General features: G+C 37.8%; 1 protein-coding gene across 4 annotated transcripts; it reads right to left on the bottom strand.

The window, feature by feature from the left end:
* Positions 1-1,074: 1,074 nt before the first annotated feature.
* On the bottom strand, positions 1,075-18,566 carry LOC139945440 (uncharacterized). 4 transcript variants are annotated; one of them, XM_071942791.1, is made up of 8 exons: positions 18,150-18,230; positions 14,899-15,052; positions 12,161-12,460; positions 8,891-9,137; positions 7,747-7,901; positions 5,595-5,732; positions 4,649-4,789; positions 1,075-3,764 (listed from the first exon to the last, which is right to left on the bottom strand). In XM_071942791.1, exons 2-8 carry the CDS (start codon positions 14,975-14,977, stop codon positions 2,890-2,892), a joined length of 1,935 nt encoding a protein of 644 aa, XP_071798892.1. In that variant the 5' UTR covers positions 14,978-15,052; positions 18,150-18,230; the 3' UTR covers positions 1,075-2,889. The 4 variants fall into 4 exon arrangements, with proteins under 4 accessions (XP_071798892.1, XP_071798893.1, XP_071798891.1 ...); XM_071942792.1 differs by having other exon boundaries at positions 14,899-15,048; positions 18,150-18,229; XM_071942790.1 differs by having other exon boundaries at positions 14,899-15,110; positions 18,150-18,228.
* Between the last annotated feature and the right edge of the window lie 2,067 nt (positions 18,567-20,633).

Genomic DNA, 20,633 nt, shown 5'->3' with positions numbered 1-20,633 from the left:
TTGTGTAATCCACAATATTACACATAAACTGACAAACCTGTGTAGACGTTTGAGATCGATCGGCCATGCGGGTCACGGGAAATAGTGACAAACCGATTAAACATTTGCATGTCAATTCGCACACTGCCTTACTAAGAATTTCAGAATGGATGTTTCTCTCAAATGATTTCATTGATTTTGTTCAAAATCGAAAAGAAGTCCTACACACACATGGGTGGATTTCACAAAGCTAGTCCTAACTTAGGACTAGTCCTATGCAATGCTAAGAGATAGGACCAGTCCTAATTTAGGATTAGCACCAGTCCTATAAGTTAGGATGAGTTACTGGTCCTAACTTTAGGACCAGTCCTATCTCTTAGCATTGCCTAGGACTAGTCCTAAGTTAGGACTACCTTTGTGAAATCCACCCCTGATCTTACAAACAAAATAAATGAAATGTACAAGAAATGTATACACGTGCTTTATACCACGGAAGATGTACAAACAGATTCCTATATTCATTTCAGGACAAAATGTTGGGATCAACACCTACAGAATAATTACACTGTTTGGATAAAATCTGTACAACAAACCCTATACATGTAACCACACACAAAAGGTATATTTTAGCAAAATACGCGTGACGTCATACGTCAATAATACAAACTCCAATCGAAGTAAGATGAACCAATTCACTAGGCAAAGCATGTGAGCTATAAGAATAACTATATAATTACTTAATAGTAAACTTGCAGGTATATTTTAGCAAAATACGTGTGACGTCATACGTCAATAAAAACAAACTCCAACGAAGTAAGATGAACCAGTTCACTAGGCCAAAACCATGCGAGCTCTTAGAATAACAAATACTAAACTTGCAGGTACAACCATGTAAAACATCTGTTTCGAGGGAGTGTTGCCTCTGAAAAGAGCCGTTGTGGTCTTGACGTTTGGAACACGTATAGATCTCTCCTTTTTCTTTTTCTTTTTTTTTTTCTTTTTTTTTTTTTTTTTTTTTTTTTCTTTTTTTTTTTTTTTTTTTTTTTTTTTTTTCTTTTTTTTTTTTTTTTCCTTTTTTTTACACTTTCGGTAAACAGTATTGTCCAAAGGCCCACACTTTGTGTATCACAACTTATATATAAAAATAACAAACCTGTGAAAATTTAGGCTCAATCGGTCATCGGAGTCGGGAGAAAATAACGGGAAAAACCCACCCTTGTTTCCGCACGTTTCGCCGTGTCATGACATGTGTTTACTATAAATCCGTAATTCTCGTTGTCGAGAATTAATAATTGTTTCAATGTTTTCTCATAAAGTAAAGCATTTCATGGAATAATATTTCAAGAGAACATGGGCGTCAATCAGGGGTGGGACACGGGGACATGTGTCCCCCCCCCCCCACCTTTCGGAGGGTGGGGGACACAATATCAAATGTCCCCCCCCCCCACCTTTTTGACCACCTTTATCATGAAGCCCAAGTTTTGCCCTGTGTAAGACGAAACCCGGTGTCCCTATATGGGCATTAATCCTGTGGGCAAAGGATGACACAATTTTTTGAAGGGTGGGGGACACTATATCAAATGGCCCCCCTCAAAACTGGCCCCAGATTGCATCACAGAGCGTCTAAAATGTAAAATTTCCCCGTGCCCTTAATCGGGCCCGCACCTCACGACGTAAAGGCTTCCCACACGCATGGTCCATCGTTGACAGATTTGCACTTCCCCCTGAAAGAGTGGAAGGAACGTGAACCCCCACCCCATTTTCGAAGGGTGGGGGACACAGTATCAACTGTTCCCCGTGTCTTTTGACCACCTTTATCATGAAACTCATGTTTTGCACTGTGGAGCACTGGAACACAATATTCCCATTGTTCTGTTTCGTTTGCCATTTGGCCGCTAAATGGCCTAAAGATTGCACCACAGAGCATCTAAAAATACAAAATTTTCCCAGGCACTTAAGCGGGCCCGGACCCATGCCGTAAAGGTTTCGCATTTGCGTGCTCACTCTTTGGCAGATTTGTCCCCTAAAATTCGTGTCATAGATCATAACCTGAACATGCTGTTAACCAAAAAGATTCTACTGCTGCTCACATTTTACAGATGTTCTGTTCCATTCTGTAAGCCTCTTATTGGCCTAAGATTGCACCACAGAGCATCTAGAATGCAAAATTTTCCCGGGCCCTTAAGCGGGCCCGTACCCATGCTGTAAAGGTTTCACACTCGTGTGCTCACTCTCTCACAGATTTTTCCCCTAAAACAAGGTTCATAGATCCACACTTGAAGATGCTGTTAACTCAAAAGGTTCTACTGCTGCTCACATTTTACAGATGTTCTGTTCCATTCTGTATGCCTCTTATTGGCCTTAGATTGCACCACAGAACATCTAGAATGCAAAATTTTCCCGGGCCCTTAAGCGGGCCCGGACCCATGTCGTAAAGGTTTCACACTCGCGTGCTCACTCTCTCGCAGATTTCCCCCCTACAACAAGGTTCATAAATCCGCACTTGAAGATGCTGTTAACTCAAAAGGTTCTTCTGCTGCTCACATTTTACAGATGTTCTGTTCCATTCTGTATGCCTCTTATTGGCCTTAGATTGCACCACAGACCATCTAGAATGCAAAATTTTCCCGGGGCCCTAAAGCGGGCCCGAACCCCACGCCGTAAATGTTATGTCCCCCCCACCTTTCAAGACGGATTGACGCCCCTGCAAAAGAAGTCTTTTACCTTTACCTTCTGTAAACCCTGTAAGTTATTTGTAAATTTGTAAACTTTTATTTTTGTTTCTGTTCCGAAAGTGTATAATGGCTTTAAGCAAGGTTTTTTGCTACGAAGCAAAACAAATTGCTTACCGTTAAGCAACTCTATGAAATTGGGCCAATGAGAGCTGTGTCTTGTAGGGTGGTAAATTAGTTACATGGAATAGGACTGTATTGATGAGCTCCATTGCAATGTTTGATGCCTGTGAGTGTTGATACGTGGTTTCGTCTGGTGCCTCTCTCCCGTATCAGTTTCTCTTGAAGTTTTGTTTGTGGCATGGATATCGGCGATAACTGTGTGAAGTTGTCTTTCTTCAACTTCTGATAATCCTCTCTGCAATTCTGGATGAAGAATAGGTCTAGGCCTATCCGCAGCAGTGACATTAATGTTATGTCCCATTGGATACATCTTCGGATTACCCTGATGTATGTACCCATCATCTGCCACGTACTCTTCAGGCAGCACTTCATTATCCACAAGACGTTTGTTGTGTGGCACGTTTACCATTTCAAGAGGCGTTAAGGCATCTTGTTTTCTACCTGGGGGTTTTGGCATACGCAATCGCAGTTTCTTAAGGAACCTGTTATAATTGCACAGTATGTTAACCACCTTTCTGGAAGTTTTTATTGGCTTTACGACAGTCAGAAGCTGCCCGAGGAGAGGACACAATCTGAAATCCATCTTGACTTTTTTTGAAGATGGCGAAAAATAACTTGGAGATGGCATTTCGGATGAGCAGTCGGATGAAGAGGAGTCTTGGGAAGAGGAGGACGAGCATGAAAGTGATAAAGACGATGATGCTGTTGAGATTGATGTAGGTGAGGATGGGCAGCTAAGAGGTGATGAATCTTTATAAAGAGACACACCCATCAAGATGGGGATAATACACGTAGCCAGCTTGGATGACATGACATCAGTGGCATGGTGCACCTCGTACTGACTGAACTGTGAGGAAGTGTAACTTGGCGTAATGACCATAATAAAACGACGACTTGAAGTCAATGCTCTACTCAGCTCCTCCAAGAAAACTGCAAGAAATACAATTAAAAGTACTTTTTAAAACGATTTTAGTTGGCCTGTTCTAGTTTTTATCATTGGCATGAATCAAACTCAATCATGAGTTAAATTCAATCCCTTGCTTTCGAACAATTGACACTAACATGTAAATATAATAACTGTCACCCAAATTCCAAGGACATTCATTGCCAAGGGCGACTAGGTGGAAATCAGAGTATTTAAAGGCACTGGACACCTTTGGTAATTCTCAAAGACCAGTTTTCTCACTTGGTGTATCCCAACATATGCATAAAATAACAAACCTGTGAAAATTTGGGCTCAATTGGTCATCGAAGTTGCGGGAGAATAATAGAAGAAAAAACACCCTGTCGCACAAGTTTTTTGCTTTCACTGCAGATGCTTGAAGTCGAGACCTCAGCTGAGGTCTCGAATTCAATTAAAATATTTTAGTGAGAAATAACTTCTTTCTCAAAAACTATGTAACTTCAAAGGAAGCCGTTTGTCACAATGTTTTATACTATCAACAGCTCTCCACTGCTCGTTACCAAGTAAGTTTTTATGCTAACAATCATATTTGAGTATTTACTAATAGTGTCCATTGCCTTTAGGAGCTTCTGAACGCTGAAGCCGTGATGAGCTTCAAAGAATGGGAAATGGCCAAAGAGTAGGCCTACGTCAGGTCGAGCACCGAGCGAGCCGGGAAGGGTTGAACTATGACCATGGCAGGCGCTGCTCTGTTGGGATTTACATAGTTTAACCTCCCATGCCAAAATTAGGCAGGTAGTGAAATATCATCTTAACCCTTATTATATAAAGACCATAGTGGCCGCTATCAGTATCGATCCCTATTGGTATCAAAATTGAGTTAAAATAAATAAATATTTTAGAAACGTACCGTTTGAGGGTATTGTGTGTATCTCTGGAATAAAAACATTGTACCCAAATTTCTCCAAGTATGGTAGGAGGACATTGAGAACAAATTCCCGGTCAGCTTCATTCCAACTGTAAGAGATATAGGCGTCGTAAAGCTTCCCGTCTGCGAAGGTAAAGTAACACACTTTGTTTTGATTTGCTGTTATAGCGGGGTTTGGGTATAAGCTATCATAAATATGTACAGCAACCATGAAAGGAATACAAACATAATCTGTAAGCATATCTTAAAGGTAAAATCACAAGATCATTTACAATATATCATCAGTGAACAACTTGTGCATTTTTAAAATATAAAACTGACGTTGCCCAAATTTGAACCCCGACCACCCCCAACGTGCTGGCTCTGTCAACTGAACTAATATAGCTTGCCCTATATATATTGGAAGTGTCTTTGATTTGGCAACCTTGGTTGCACCTCTGAACAGATATAATTATTTGAAAAGTGGGGACAGCCAATAAAGGGCTAAATAGTTCAGCTCGTACAGCACCAGCACAACATCTGCAGGTCGGAGGCTCAAATCCTGATCGGGGCATTTTTACTTTGTTCAACCCCAAATGGATTAACACACGGTCAGTTTCACTTGTGGATTAATGGGCCTAGGCTTACTTGATATATTTTCAACTATACAAAGTTTAAAAATTTATGTCAGCAATAAATCTTGCACATCTGGAACTCTCTGCCACTTAATCTTAGATCTTGTCTTTGTACCACAACATTCAAATCTCTTCTCAAAACTTATGTTGTGTCTGTTTTGTTTTTTGTTTGTTTTTGGTTTTTACTGCGCCTTGAACACCCAGCAGGGTGGAAACGTGCGCATTACAAGTAGTAGTAGTATTATTTATTATAGTATTATTATGAAGTTTAAATGCTTTTGATGTACAATAAATCCAAACACATTAAAGCTCACCATCCTGTTCATCGAGTCCATACTTATCCGAATACCAGAGCTTGGCATCTACCGCCATCATTTTTACAAGCAGAAACAGAACGGTTACAAAAGCAAAGATGAAAATGGGAGCTAGCCAAGCTTTGTCATGTTCATCTTCTGAATAATAAAAAAACAGCCAAAACAACAATTCAATTTCTTGTTTATTAATATAACTTCATTGACATTGATTTGTTAAACACTAGCAAAACTATTCAATGGCGTAAATATGTGTCGAGTGTTTGAAATTGCTGCAGTTTCAAAGATTTTTAAATGGTTGTGCAATCGAAATGCAATCCAATGTGGAACCATGAGTTCAGCACTGATAAATATGACGGATACTAGAACATGCAGCAACTCGGAATTAAAAATACATGACAATAAAAGGCCTACTTTGGTAACTGTCATAGACAAGTATCCTCACATGAAGTATCCCAACTTGCACGACATAACAACCATGTTAATTTGGTCTCAGTTTGTCATCAAAGTTGCAAGAAATAATGAAAAAATACCCTAATTTTTGCATAGAATTGTGTGGTTTCAGATGGATTGAAAAAGCTCGTGCCTGACGCTTTTTCATGTTCAACTTTCGATTTATTTATTTATTTATTTATTTATTTATTTATTTATTTATTTATTTATTTATTTATTTATTTATTTATTTATTTATTTATTTATTTATTTATTTATTTATTTTTTTTTTCTCTTGATGTGGAGTTATATTACTCCGTTTATTCAACATTCATCAGCAAAGGCATACATCAAATAAACACACTATCAAAAGACACTCCAGTAAATACTCCTAATATATAACAGGCACAGTAAGTAACAGAAGCTCAGAAAATAACAATAATATTAACAATAAAACAAAATAATTAAATAGTTAAATGAATACCTCTATTATATATACAAATATCTACAATTTAGCGTGACTCGGGAATCACGTGGTTCGGGAAAAAACAATACTGACAACAACAAAAAACAAAAATTAGAAAAACATGATACATATGGGACAAAGGAAATAACTTGGCCCTTGGTAAAACAGGCAATTAGTAATTAAAACTGACTTCGTCCTTAGTGGTGAAACACAAAGCATTGTTCCTAGTATAGCAATTTTCGAATGATTCTGGTTTTAACCTGTTCTTTTCCATTCGAAGAAAATATTTCAAAGATAACTTTAACTGTGAGATGATGTCGATTTCTGCTGGTCTTGAATAACTATTAAACACCTTTTTGCATCGAATATTCCAGATCAGCCTAAGCAATTTAGCAACAACGACGGCCTGAACCGGTTTTAGAGCACATCCAAGAATTCTGTTAGAGTCGTTTAAATAAAAATGTTTGTTACCTGAATATTTGCTAAGCAATCTTTCTACAAAAATCCAAGCATCCAATGTGTGAGAACAGTAAATGAAAATATGCTCATGAGTTTCTCTTTCTACATTACAGAGCGGGCAATATTCTTCTCTAACAATACCAATTTTTAGCAAAACATCTTTAGTAGGTAAAATTCTGTGTCTAAGTTTGTACATGAATTGTTTATCATCAGGATCCATTAAGTAGTTCTTAAAATCGCTGATCCATATCGCAGACCAATCAAGATCTTTACTAATACTGAATATATTTTGCCAAATTGGTTGAACTCTAGGAACGACACTTTTTTTCCTAATCAGGTTGCCGTAGTTGGTCTTGGCTTTAGTTAAATACATCGGAGCAGACTCTTCTCCGTTATAATCTTTGATGACTAACCAATTACATAAAGGAGTAGCTGGACCTTCTCTTTTTTCTTCAACTAGGTTGTAATCCACATGATGCTTGAGGCGACCTAGCATTCTACCGGCATTAATATTACGTAATGCACACATTTCAGCAATTTCTTTAAAAGAGATCAGTTTACCCTGTTTCACAATATGTTTTATCCTGTTAATACCAAAAGATTTAAGCAAGGTACTACCAAAAGTGACGTTGTCCTTGGTGACGCTAACATTATTCCACAAAGGCATTTCTCTTGTTTCTAAGACACTAGAATGTTTACAATCCATAATACCTCCTTAATTAACATTAGCCAAGAAGCCCTCCGGAATTGTTATTTGTTCTTTATGTAAATCCAAAAATAAAGCCTGGTAGTATTTACCTGGTGGACTCGAAACAATCAGGAACACCTCAGTAAGCAAGCCATTATTGTTTGCCCGGACAATGTACTGACCGTACGCCTCCTCAGTAATACCGACTAGTCGAAGTTGATTGCTGGCTGTGGGTGGTTTACTGGCTAAAGGTCTACTGATGTTCCTGAAATTCATTTAAAATACATCTTTCATGCCAGAATAGTGCTTATAATATTCGGAAATACCTTATTATTTTCATAGTAGGCGAGCATAATGTGATATAACATTGGTACTTTTTTGAGAAGATTATTTTTACAAGTTATACATTATGTACGAAAGTCCGAATGTTGGCATACATATCACTAGTCTTAAGTCAAGGCGCACGCAGCACCCCCAGATGTCAAGCACGACTCCAGATCACGCACGAAAAAAGACAAGTGCTTCGCCGCTCGCGCTGGTCTTTTTTCGTGCGCGACATCTTGGGGTGCCGCCGCCGCCGCGTGCGCCTTGATTAAAGGCTAACATATCGCTGGACACTATTATACAAATATTGTCTGCTTCGAGTGCTATGGTTACAGACTATTAATTTATCATCCTCGTACACGCAACGGGCGTCTGGGTACTGCACGCCGTGTGATAGTCTTCGGACTAGCGCACGGCAAACCGATGCACTGTCACAGGGCAAACCGATGCACTATCACACGTCCGTCGTCTGGTAAAACTAAGACATATCATGTGACACGCTCTAAACCAATGAAAAGGCCGAATATTGGTAAGGGGTGTATTATAATGATAATTACTCCAAATAATTGTTAGCATAAAAACTTACTGGAGAGCTGTTGATAGCATAAAACATTCGAGAAACGGCTCCCACTGAAGTGACGTAATTTTTGAGAAAGAAGTTATTCTCACTAAAAATGTTGAATTGAATTCGAAACTTCAGCTGAGGTTTCGAAATCAAGCATCTGAAAGCATACAACTTGCGCGAAAAAGGTGTTTTTTTCTTCCATTCTTCTCTTGCTATTTCATGCATATTTTGAGATACACCAAGTGAGAAAGACTGGTCTTTGACAATTACCAAAGGTGTCCATTGCCTTAAGTTGATGCGAGACAAAACAAACATGTAAAGGTCTATAACAAACCAATGGAGATAATAATGTGCTGTTCACAAACCTTATGTAACTAACTCCCGGCTCAGAAAAATGTTTTGTAAGTCCCCAATCGGAAGCGGAAAGGGACAGCCATTGAGTTTGGTTTTCCGAGGACGAAACGTTGGGCCTAAGCCAGTACACATCCACAAACTCTGGGTTTCCCCCAGCGTAGAACGAGCAACTAAGTGTGATGTTCTCCCCAATGTTTGCTGTTTGATTCCTGCAAGATGCGTCTCCAATTAGGACAGGTTCTTTGTACCAAAATGGACCTACAATTCAAGGTTTTTACAAAAAAGAAGAAAAACAATTGCTTGCTGTTATCAAACACATTATTAAATCTTTCTAAAGTTGTCATTGAAACATAGACGACTTTTAGGGTAGTTGTGAGCGAATTAACCCTTAGCTAGACAAGATGCAGTGGCCAGTTTGACTAACATTTTAAAAAGGATCTTGATGAAACAGAACTTATAATCTCAAAGAAACTAATGATGTATTATTATCCATACAGGCAGAGTAAAAAAAAAGTTGAAACAAACATACAAACAAACAAACAAACAAACAAACAAGCAAGCAAGCAAGCAAGCAAGCAAGCAAGCAAGCAAGCAAGCAAGCAAGCAAGCAAGCAAGCAAGCAAGCAAGCAAGCAAGCAAGCAAGCAAGCAAGCAAGCAAGCAAGCAAGCAAGCAAGCAAGCAAGCAAGCAAGCAAGCAAACAAACAAACAAACAAACAAACAAACAAACAAATGACATTCAAAAGTTCAGTAATGCATATATTTAACAAGCACTCCCTCCTCCTACTTATTAGAAAAAGAATGAAAGATGAAGTTGACCGAGATTTATGATTAAAAAACATAACAACTGACACTCAAAACCCCTGTGAAGCACATTTTAAACAAGCATTCTTTCCTGCTTATCTAAAAAAAAAATAATGAAAAACAAATAATGAAACAAATTAATAATTTATAAGAGAAGTTATGCCTGTTTTACTGAAAGTTCTCGTGTTTCTGTCCATGGGAATGTTAATGGTTGACGAATAAACATCCGATTCGGAGTAATTGGCAAAGAGTATAAACAAAAGTCCTTCCGTGGCAACTTGCAAAGTGAGTACCTTTATACTAAAATAGACATAACTCCTCTTAGGAATGATCAATATTTCATTCCTTTTTTAATAAGCGGGAAAAAGTGCTTGTAAACGTATGCTTTACTGAACTTTTTGAATCCGCCTGTACATATTGGCAGTAAATTGCAGTTGGTTGTTCATGGCTTCCGCTTCCGTGACCTCACAATGCGATGTTAACTATAGGAAATGATGAAGGAAGTCACCTTGTGGTTATATGATATGTCTACATCAACACTGACTGACATGACTTCCTGTTTTAATGTTAAGGAAGGATATGAGCATGTTGTTTCACTTGAATAAAAGTGTGTTTTATATGATAACGGCAGAACTCTTCACATGTTTTCTCGACAAGAAAAACTTTTAGGTGTGTACATACCAGATATTACACGTAGATATTGATTCAGACAAGTGGTTAATAATATTATTTATTTACTTTTACCTCACTTTGGTGAAATTATGTTATCAATAGATTACTTTGTTTCTGATCTAACCTTTGACCTGGGTGCAACATTTCGCAACATTTCTATGTATTTATAACATGAGTAAACTAAAAAAAAAGTGGTCCAACATGAGTGGTTTACCCTTAAAATAAAATAAAATTCTAAAGGGGACAAAATCATGTTGTAATTGAACTTCATAATATACCAGTCGTCCTGCTTCTCAGTAAAACAAGATACATGTCAATGTATCAAGCCATTACTTGCAGTTTTTGGGGTGTGTGTACCTAAAACAAAGTTTGTGGTGTCATATTTAACTATAATTAAACAGTGATGCAACTATCTCAATAAACAAATTTAGTCTCAACCAAATGCCATCAACTCTAGACAAAATTACCATTCAACTGTGACTGTTCCTCACCGATGAGATATTGATGCCATGGTCAGAGGACATTCTGATGAGCGTTTGTTATAAATATATAGAAATGTTGCAAAATGTTGCACCAGGCCAACGGTCAGATCAGAAACAAAGTAACTAAACCTATTGAGTATGTAATTTCACCAAAGTGAGGTAAAAGTAAATACATAATATTATTAACCACGTGTCTGGATATATACGTCTAACATCTGGTTAGTACACACCTAAAAGTATTCCTTGTCGAGAAAACATGTGAAAAGTTTTGTCTTATCATATAAAACACATTGTACATTTTCCCATATGTTTGTACACAAACATGGGAAAAGTGATTTTTTGCATACAAAAAATGCTCAACCCTGCCAGCTGGGCATGCATTGGAATCGCATACTAGACACCTTGAAGAACATATTTCTGCAAAAGAATCTTAGTTGGACTCAATGTCACGCTTTACCTAAATTTTGGGGTTTGGCTCCTGAACTAAACACGATTTAATGGATGGAAATTTGCATTGGGGATAACGACAAATTTGTTATCATGCTTTGAACACTGTCTCAGTATACTTTCCCGAGCTCTGTGGGAACAAAAAATCACAGGCATGTTACTTAGGTGGGATTTGACCCCACGACATTGTGGGAAAGTACTGAGTATAGGGTACAATGCTACACCCATCGGTGCAAATGGGCAAAACAAAAATGAATATTCTTTATCCCCGATGCAATTTTCCATCTATTGAATCTGCTTTGTTGTCAACAGGGCCCAATTTCATAGAGCTGCTTAAAAAAATCATTGCTTAGTAAAATCAGATTACCGGCCAAGACTCCACTCAATTGTTATGCTAAGTAAACAACAGCTAAATACCAGTCACAAGCAATGTATATGGCATGAAATTTCGGCCAGTAACATGTGTAAAAAAAGCGAGCTATTTCCGTGCTAAAGCAATTTTTTTGCTTAAGCAGCTCTATGAAAATGGCCCCAGGTTGGAAGTAAACAGATGACTGAGGAGACAGCTTTCATGAGTTGTGTGAACTCAATGCCAGATGAAGACGGGCCTTTTCACAAGAGGCAAATGTTGCAAGCAATTTGCAAGCAATTCAGTGCATGCTATAGTACTACAGGACCACTTTGGTTGCAAATGAGTAATTTTTCAAACAATATCTTACGATCCCAAAGAATAATTTGTGAACATTCAAATGTGAATTGATTGGTTGCCTGTAAATTGCCTCGTGCGACATGACCCTTAAGGTTATTTTGGCGTGATTCATTTGAAATCACCTAAATCGTTATTTATTCCAAATGCAAATGTCCATCTTTTGCTTACGATCAACTTGAAGCTTTGTCGAACGGTTTAGTGAGTGGGTATCATTGAAGATGACGCAGGTGTACACTCCTCGTGCGTCGTAATACGCTGACTTGAACTTTAAAACCTGAGCGTCGTCCTCCAGGCCAACTTCGGTTAGAGTTATGCCATTAGGTTGGGTCCAATCCCATGGATAAGGCTTTGAATCTTTCAACCACTCCACTCGACAGAAGTTGATTGCTGGGCATTTTATAGTGTTATACCCGCGTAGTGTAACGTGCTGCTTCCCGTAGGGAGGCCCGGTGAACCCAAGATCTTTACCTGCGATGAAAGTCGTTATAGATAATGCCTTTATTTTTGTAACTTTTGGGGCAACTTTTAACGTGGAAAATATTGACACTTTGCTGACACGGATACATGTTCGATAGTATCGCACCTTACTGACCAAATGAATTCATTTGAAAGATGAGACGGAATATGAAATTAGTCGATTTGGGACCGCGGCTCTACGAAGCTGTCTAAAGCCACGAAGGCCTTTGACACAAGGCTAGGGCTTGTCGAACACTGAGACTTTATCGGACACAAGACAGACAGGCACTTCTTGCATGAAGATAAACTCTTTCTATGCACGGGTTTCAAACTCATTCACAGAACTCACTCTTATCATTTGCAATCATCACTGAAAGTTTAGATAGTTGCGATGGACAGGGCCTATCCTTTAACAACAAAATTCGACTTCCTGGGACCGAGTGGGTTGTAACCACACATGTGTGCATTCTAGTCAGGTACACGTTTGGTTATTACTCAAAATAATTATTAGCATAAAACCTTACTTGGTGTCGAGTAATGGGGAGAGGTTGATGGTATAAAACATTGTGAGAAACGGCTCCCTCTGAAGTGACGTAGTTTTCAAGAAAGAAGTAAATTTCTGCAAATTTGATTTCGAGACCTCAAGTTTAGAATTTAAGGTCTCGAAATCAAGCATCTGAAAGCACACAACTTCGTGTGACAAGGTTGTTTTTCATTTCATTCATATCTCGCAACTTCGACGACCAATTGAGCTACAATTTTCACAGGTTTGTCATTTATGCATTATGTTTAGATACACCAAGTGAGAAGACTGGTCTTTGACAATTACTAATAGTGTTCACTTTCTTTAAAGGGAAGGTACACGTTCGGTAATTACTCGAAACAATATTAACTTAAAAGCTGACTTGTAACGAGCATTGGCGAGCTGTTGATAGTATTAAACATTGTGGGAAACGACTCCCTCTGAAGTGATGTATTTTTTGAGAAAGGTATTTTCTCACTAAAATAACAAAAAGACTTCTGGCTAGAAGTATTTTATTCCTATCTAAAAGCACACAAATTCGTCCAACAAGGGTGATTTTTCTTTCATCATTTTCTCGCAACTTCGATGACCGATTGAGCCCAAATTTTCACAGGCTTGTTATTTTATGCTTATGATGGGATACACCAAGTGAGATTACTGGTCTTTGACAATTACCAAAGGTGTACAGTGTCTTTAAACACTTTAGTTTCCGTGGCTATACAAATCATATAATATGATATTATTGGATAGAACAATTTTGAGAAGAAAAAAAATTGATAAGCAAAACAAAATGTTAGAGATGTATCTCCCCAAAGGAATCTTTTGTATCAAACTTAAAGCTCATGTCATTGTGGCGTGTCATGGCCGAGCGGTTAAGAGCACCGGATTCAAACTCTGGTGTTTGATCAGCAGGGTGTGGGTTCGAATCCCGGTCGTAGCACTTGCTATACGTACAGTGGGGAGGTAGTGATTTCTGCTCTACCGGCAAGGCTTCAGATTGATGATACCCAAGCCTACATCCGTATGGACTGTAAAAGGGGTAACCATGTGTTAGCCCAAATAGTAGGTGGCAACGGCCTCTGAAAAAAAACCACAATTATAGCCTACACCTTGAAATGGCCTTCAGGCCTTCTTCGCTGGCGACTTGCATAAAAAAAATTGGCTATAAATCCAATACTCCAGAGAACCTCGGTCTGAAACACTCTCACATAGAGCAAGATGACCTCCACGTTATCCCAGGCAAAACATTATACAGTTCTTCCCTATTTCTATCTCCATGGTTCTTCCTAATCTCACTTATGGAAACAACTAATTGTAATAACCGTTCACAGGTTTGTTGGATGGTGATTAGCAAAATGGCGACAATGAAAAGGATTTTTTATAGTTACATATATATGCATGTGTTGTTCGAATTGAGTCAAGCATCAAATCATCCAAATCGTCAGGGTTTTTGATGTAAACAAGTTGCAATAAAACAAAATGCAAAGAACGTTTAGTTATTAGTAAATAATGAAGGCTACAACTACAAAACAACTTGTTTGAGAGATGCTCTTAAATGTTTGGATATGGACACCCTCGTCCCGCGGGCAACTCTAATTTGCTGTCTGGAACACCTGCGATGTGAATAGATTAAAGGCACTGGACACGTTTGGTAATTGTCAAAGACAAACCTGTGAAATAAAATAATAAAAGATCTCACCCTCAAATCTTTTCACCCTCAAGTCTTTTATTAAATGCGTGAGAAATTACTTCTTTCCTCAACACCTATACGTTACTTCAGAGGGAGCCATTTCTCACAATGTTTTATACATGTACTATCAACAGCTCTCAAATTGCTCGTTACCAAGTAAGTTTTTATGCTATAACAAGATAATTATCCTAGTGTCCCAGTTTATAATGGTCAAAATCAAATAAACTATGAACTTACCATTCCTTTGATGTAAATTGCAACTACAGTCCCCACCTTTTGTCATTAGGATAGTGATGATAAAGGTCGTAATAATCATGGCTGCCGGCAGACAATCAAATCAACAGGCAGAATACTCCGCGTTGAGACAGTTGTGTCGACAGGTTGGTTCTACCTGTTGCATGCGGTACGGAAGTGGTAACGGTTCTCCTTGGATTAGAAATTGTGTTCAACTAGTAGAAAATACAACATTTGTTTTGTGAGTTCTTGAAAACAATGCAATAGACTGTGCACTTTCAGCAGTGTCCACCATGCATCCTCATAACCTGCCGTAGATTGACAGTGTAGGCCACATGCACTCTTCACTGCCTCATGCTGCGCGACATGATACCCGATGGTTCTAGCTCAAAGAATGCGGATATTAGATGACATTTACATGCACTTGACACCTTTGGTATATGTAAAAGACGAGTCTTCTCACTTGGTGTATCTCAACATATGCATAAAATAACAAACCGGTGATTCTCAATTGGTCGTCAAAGGTGCGAGCGACCTCCCTAGCTGAGGTCTCGAATCCTAATTCAAATATTTTAGTGAAAAATTACTTCTTTCTCAAAACTACGTTACTTTAGAGGTAGCCGCCGTTTCTCGCAGTTCTTTATATCAACAGCTCTCCATTGATCGTTACCAAGTAAGTTTTTATGCTAACAATTTTTTTGAGTTATTACCATTAGTGTGAAGTGCCTTTAAGCTACAGGTAGAGTTCATACAATATTTCCATTGTGATATCAAATAGTGGTTTCGTATAATGTCAACTATTGTGTGCATGCAACAAAGCTCTTCTATTGTAGCATCTATCTAAACGTTGTATGAATTTGTGTTTGTGAGAAAATTCCAGAAACCAAACCTACGGAAGCGCTAAAAATAGGACATGCGATCTGTTGAAGGGAAATGAGCGGAAAGTAGATTCAATTTATTTAACAAGTCATAGCACTTTTTTAAAGGTACTGGACACTATTGGTATTATAATCATAAAAGCTGAGGTCTCGAATTCAAGGCATTTGAAAGCACACACAACTTGTGCGACAAGGTGTTTTTTTTTTCTTCCATTTTTCTCTCGCAACTTTGACAACCAATTGAGTCCAAATTTTCACAGGCTTGTTATTTTATGCATCATATAATGAATTACACCTAGTGCAAATTGAGAAGACTGGTCTTCGACAGATGAAAATGTGCTTTTAACGCATCGGTATACCCAAATTAGTGTTCTGGGACCATGACTTTGAGGTTTCGGGTCAATCAACTTTTGACCTTGCCCTTCTTTTGCTGCAACTTTGGACTGCCCTTGATACTGAACTTTCTCCGGTTTGGATTGTCGAACAAAAAAAAAAAGGGTTTCGTATGGGGAGATTTTATTGGTTAAAACATATTTTACCTTTGCCTAAAAAAGTGAGTATATTAAAATAAACATGCAAAAATATTCCATTAGAATCTACACAATCGTTGGAAAGGCACATTTACTGAATCATAGCAACGTATTCAAATCATATCCTAAACAGTGTATAGATGATGGTTTAGTTACCTTTGTTTTATAATGTCAGAATTTGTTTTGTTGCTACTGTTGTTCAGATTAGTTTCTAAACCTCTTATGGCGTGTATACCGGCTACGTTCGTTATTTTCGTTCGAACTAACGTTTTTGTTCAACCGAACGAAGATTTTTTCCAGGTTTTTTTTCCCACAGTATTTCAGTTTATGTTGTCGTACTGTGAAGTATTTGCAAACATTGTTAACTTAACACCAGCAACTTTGAACCGTGAAAATCAACCTATAATAGAGTTGGTTCCAACGTGAAGTGTTGATACTAACTGATAAGAGTCGCAGTGAAACGGGTGAGATGGAGTTTGGAGTTTGGGGAAAATTCGCGTTTAGTTTTAAAGGAATACAATATTACAAAATTGTTTTATTTTTTGCTAACAAAACAGTGGCTGGCAGTGTAAGCACTTTATGTAAAACTGACAAACCTGTAGAATTTTGAGATCGATCGGCAATCTAGGTCACGAGAGAATAGTGAAAAACCGATTACAAATTTTGCATTGCATTGATGGCAAAAGTTAAAATGAATAAAATGCTCATGAACGAAAAAAATGCTAACGCGAAATTAGATTATTTATTTCTCATCAAATATGACATTTCAGACAGAAATAGTTAATGTTTTCAACTATCATCATCATCATTATAATGTAATCAATAGCTTGCCTATAAACTGCTATAGAAAATGAATTGTGTCATTAATTACTTATTTGTTATTCAAATTAGCCAAAACCCAATTTAAAAGGGTATGGGTACTTTTCTCGACACAAAACACAATTTCAACAGATTTACAATAAACTCAGACAATTTGAAAATAATGATGGAAGAAAGCCTCTATTAAAATACTACCTGCTGAGGTGCTGTAGTTATTGAGAAATTAGTAAAACAGGTAACGAAAATAAGTTTCGTCTCCAAGACAAACATTATTTAAGCATTTACGTAAAACGTATTTTCGTGACATTATTTTACTCATTTCTCAAAAACTACAGCACCTCAGCTAGTATTGTTTTAAGGTAAGCTTTCTACTAATATCTTGAAACGGTGGTTGTTTTGTGTTATACAAAAAGTACCCAGTGTGCCAAGTGATTTTGTCTACAATATACACAAGAAGAGTAACATTTACTTCCGGGTGAGTGTAAGATAAGAGTAAGTTTGTCAAACTAGGCCAACACTGTGTACTACACGGTCTGCTGATGGGCCTCGACAATATATCTCCAGATTGTAATATTTACATAATACGAAGCACGAAAAACAAACAAGCGATCCAGTGTCATTCCTCCATGAACCCATCCATAGCCTTTTTGAGATGTACTTTTTGGTTCGTGTGTATGCATACGACATTACCCAAGAAAACCTTATGGTGTCCCTCACAGGATTGTGTCCACCATATGACATCTCAAAATGGCTTAGTGTGGCGTTGCTATAGTTGCACTTCGGGGTCGTTACCAGAGTTTCCAAGGAACTTCTTAGTTCTCGGTTGAAAAGCTTCAAACAAAGTTTAGACTTATCCATGGAGATGCTAGAGTGCATAATAAATGCTGTGCAGCTGTTGGCAATATACTATAGCTGCCAATAAATGGTTTGGTTTTACGAGTGATGGATAGAAGTTGTCATTTTTAACACAGCGGGACAGGAAAAATGACTGCAAATAAACAAGTTTTATTAAAATATATATCCTTACCAAGCAGGCAATCACATTTCGCATGGAATTGGCTGTCATGTAGAGCGCCTCTTCGGAGCGTGTTTGTTAGGCAATTTTCTTCCTCCATGGTTAGGCATAGTCTATGATGGTCTATGGTCTCAAAGAGCACATACTCATACTACAGGTGTATGAATATTCTTTCTGCTCGATTGCACATTGCGGTACAGCCCCGTTTAAACCCCGTTTTTTGTGTCTGTTTCTCTGTTGTGTGGTTTTGAATGGGGCTTTGTCGCCATGATCAAAAGCAACATATTCCTTGAAAAAAGACCCTTATGTTGCAGATAATGGCTATCACCCGTAGCCACATCACTGCTGCTTACATGTCTACACACAGTTTTCAACATAGCTGTAGCCAGACACTGCGTTTAATAATATTCAAACTGTTGCTATCCATGCACAGCGACAACGAGGGCACCACGGGGGATGGGGAGGGGGTGGGTTACTTAAAAATTGTTCAAGACAGTTTAAAAAAAACAGCTTTTATTTCAAGTGTATACAAAAACTTTGCAATATTCCACAGAATCCAATAAAGGTGTCTTAATTGTCAAGAAATCCAACTGGCTATTGCAGAACACAAACTCAAAATCTTCATGGGCCTGACTATTCGGACAGCCTGTGAGAAAGTGGTACCTATCGCGCCATTCGTGCAAATCTTGGAGCGATTGAACAATAGCATGACGTCACAGGTGTGGGTTAATGTCAAGTTATCTACACAAATTGAGCTGAAGTTCAAAGTCTAGTTTTTTTCAGTTTCAATAGTTCTTTGAAAGTTAACATTCTGATATTTTAAAGCCAGATTTGATAGGTAAAGAGTCTTCCAGAGCCCTTCTGGTATTACAAAACCCCACAGCTGCCCGGAACTGAACAAGTCTTAGTTTTGTGTTGTGTAATATTTCTTAGCAATGAGAGCTTTTCTATGCCATTCAAACATGCTAAAACCTAAACATACTGGTTCTATCCAACTTGGTTCTATCTCCTCGTGCTTCAAGACGAAAAAATTCCCCCAAAATTTCTTGGACCCAAAATCTCACTTTGGAGAATCATTTCCTTAATGAACATGGTTAGGCAAATTTTTTAAGATTGGGGCATCAATTTTGTATAACAAGATTTGTTTAGTTGTCATATTAAACCACTTTAAGATCAATAGAGATGTACACGTAGTACAATGGACGTGTACATGATGTACATGCATATCCTTATGCATTGCCGTGGCAACAGCAAATTGACGACCTACCTCAACTTCACAATGTTTAATACAGCTGTTTTAGCCATGCAGTGGCTTACAGACATAGCCAGAACACTGATATATACAGTTTTCTACACTGTAAATGAAGACAGTGCCTACAGAGATAGCCAAAGTCACTATATTTTGAAATATTGAAAACAACAAGCTTATTGAAAAATGTCACATTTATTTATCAAATATATATAGATCAGTAAAAACTTTCTTTGCATAATTAAATCAAAATTTTAAAATACATGTATCCAGTGAAATTTTTAAACAGTACTGTACACATATTTGCTGCAAATAAGATAATATAAAATGTGTTCATGCATCACGAATCTTGCAAGAGAAAACTGAACAGTTAGTTATTATTGTACAGGAAAGTTTAGTACCATTTAAAATACAATTTAATTTCTCAGATATTACAAAAATATTATTATTCCACTTTCCTAAAGAATAAGCGTTACATAAAAATGATATAGAGCATAATCATGGCACAGATTTCAATAAACGTGCTCCTAGGGACACTTGGCAATGAGGGGAGGGGAAGACTTTTATTTTCAAAAGTGGCAGAAACGTTGTTTCAACAACACACCACAATAAGATATAGCTTTAGTGTAGATTTGACATTAGAAAAAGGAAGTTAGTTTTCTATTGTTCTCAGTTAAAGGCAGTGGACACTATTGGTAATTACTCAAAATAATTTTAAGCATAAAAACTAACTTGGTAACGAGTAATGGGGAGAGGTTGATAGTATAAAACATTGTGAGAAACGGCTCTGAAGTGCCATAGTTTTCGAGAAATAAGTAATTTTCTACGAATTTGATTTCGAGACCTCAGATTTAGAACTTGAGGTCTCGAGATCAAGCATTAGAAAGCACACAACTTCTTGTGACAAGGGTGTCTATAAAGACACTGGACACTATTGGTAATTTTCAAAGACCAGTTTTCTCACTTGGTGTATCTCAACATATGCTTAAAATAACAAACCCGTGAAATTTTCAGCTCAATCGGTCATCGAAGTTGCGAGATAATAATGAAAGAAAAAAACACCATTGTCACACGAAGTTGTGTGCTTTCAGATGCTTGATTTCTAGACCTCGATTTTTAGACCGCGAAATCTGAGGTTTCAAAACCAAATTCGTGGAAAATTACTTCTATCTCGAAAACTACATCACTTCAGAGGGAGCTGTTTCTCACATATTTTATACTATCAACCTCTCCCCATAACTCGTTAC

This window comes from Asterias amurensis, chromosome 12 (assembly GCF_032118995.1).
Source record: "Asterias amurensis chromosome 12, ASM3211899v1".
NCBI lineage: Eukaryota > Metazoa > Echinodermata > Asteroidea > Forcipulatida > Asteriidae > Asterias > Asterias amurensis.
This window is presented reverse-complemented; position numbering and strand designations above follow the sequence as displayed.

Coding starts and splice junctions, on each gene's coding strand:
- LOC139945440 (XM_071942789.1), bottom strand. CDS start 18,237: ATGGAGGAAGAAAATTGCCTAACAAACACGCTCCGAAGAGGCGCTCTA. Junction 7,902..8,890: donor CCGGGAGTTAGTTACATAAG/GTTTGTGAACAG, acceptor AATGAATTTCAG/GAACATCAGTAGACCTTTAG. Junction 3,765..4,648: donor ACACACAATACCCTCAAACG/GTACGTTTCTAA, acceptor TATTTCTTGCAG/TTTTCTTGGAGGAGCTGAGT.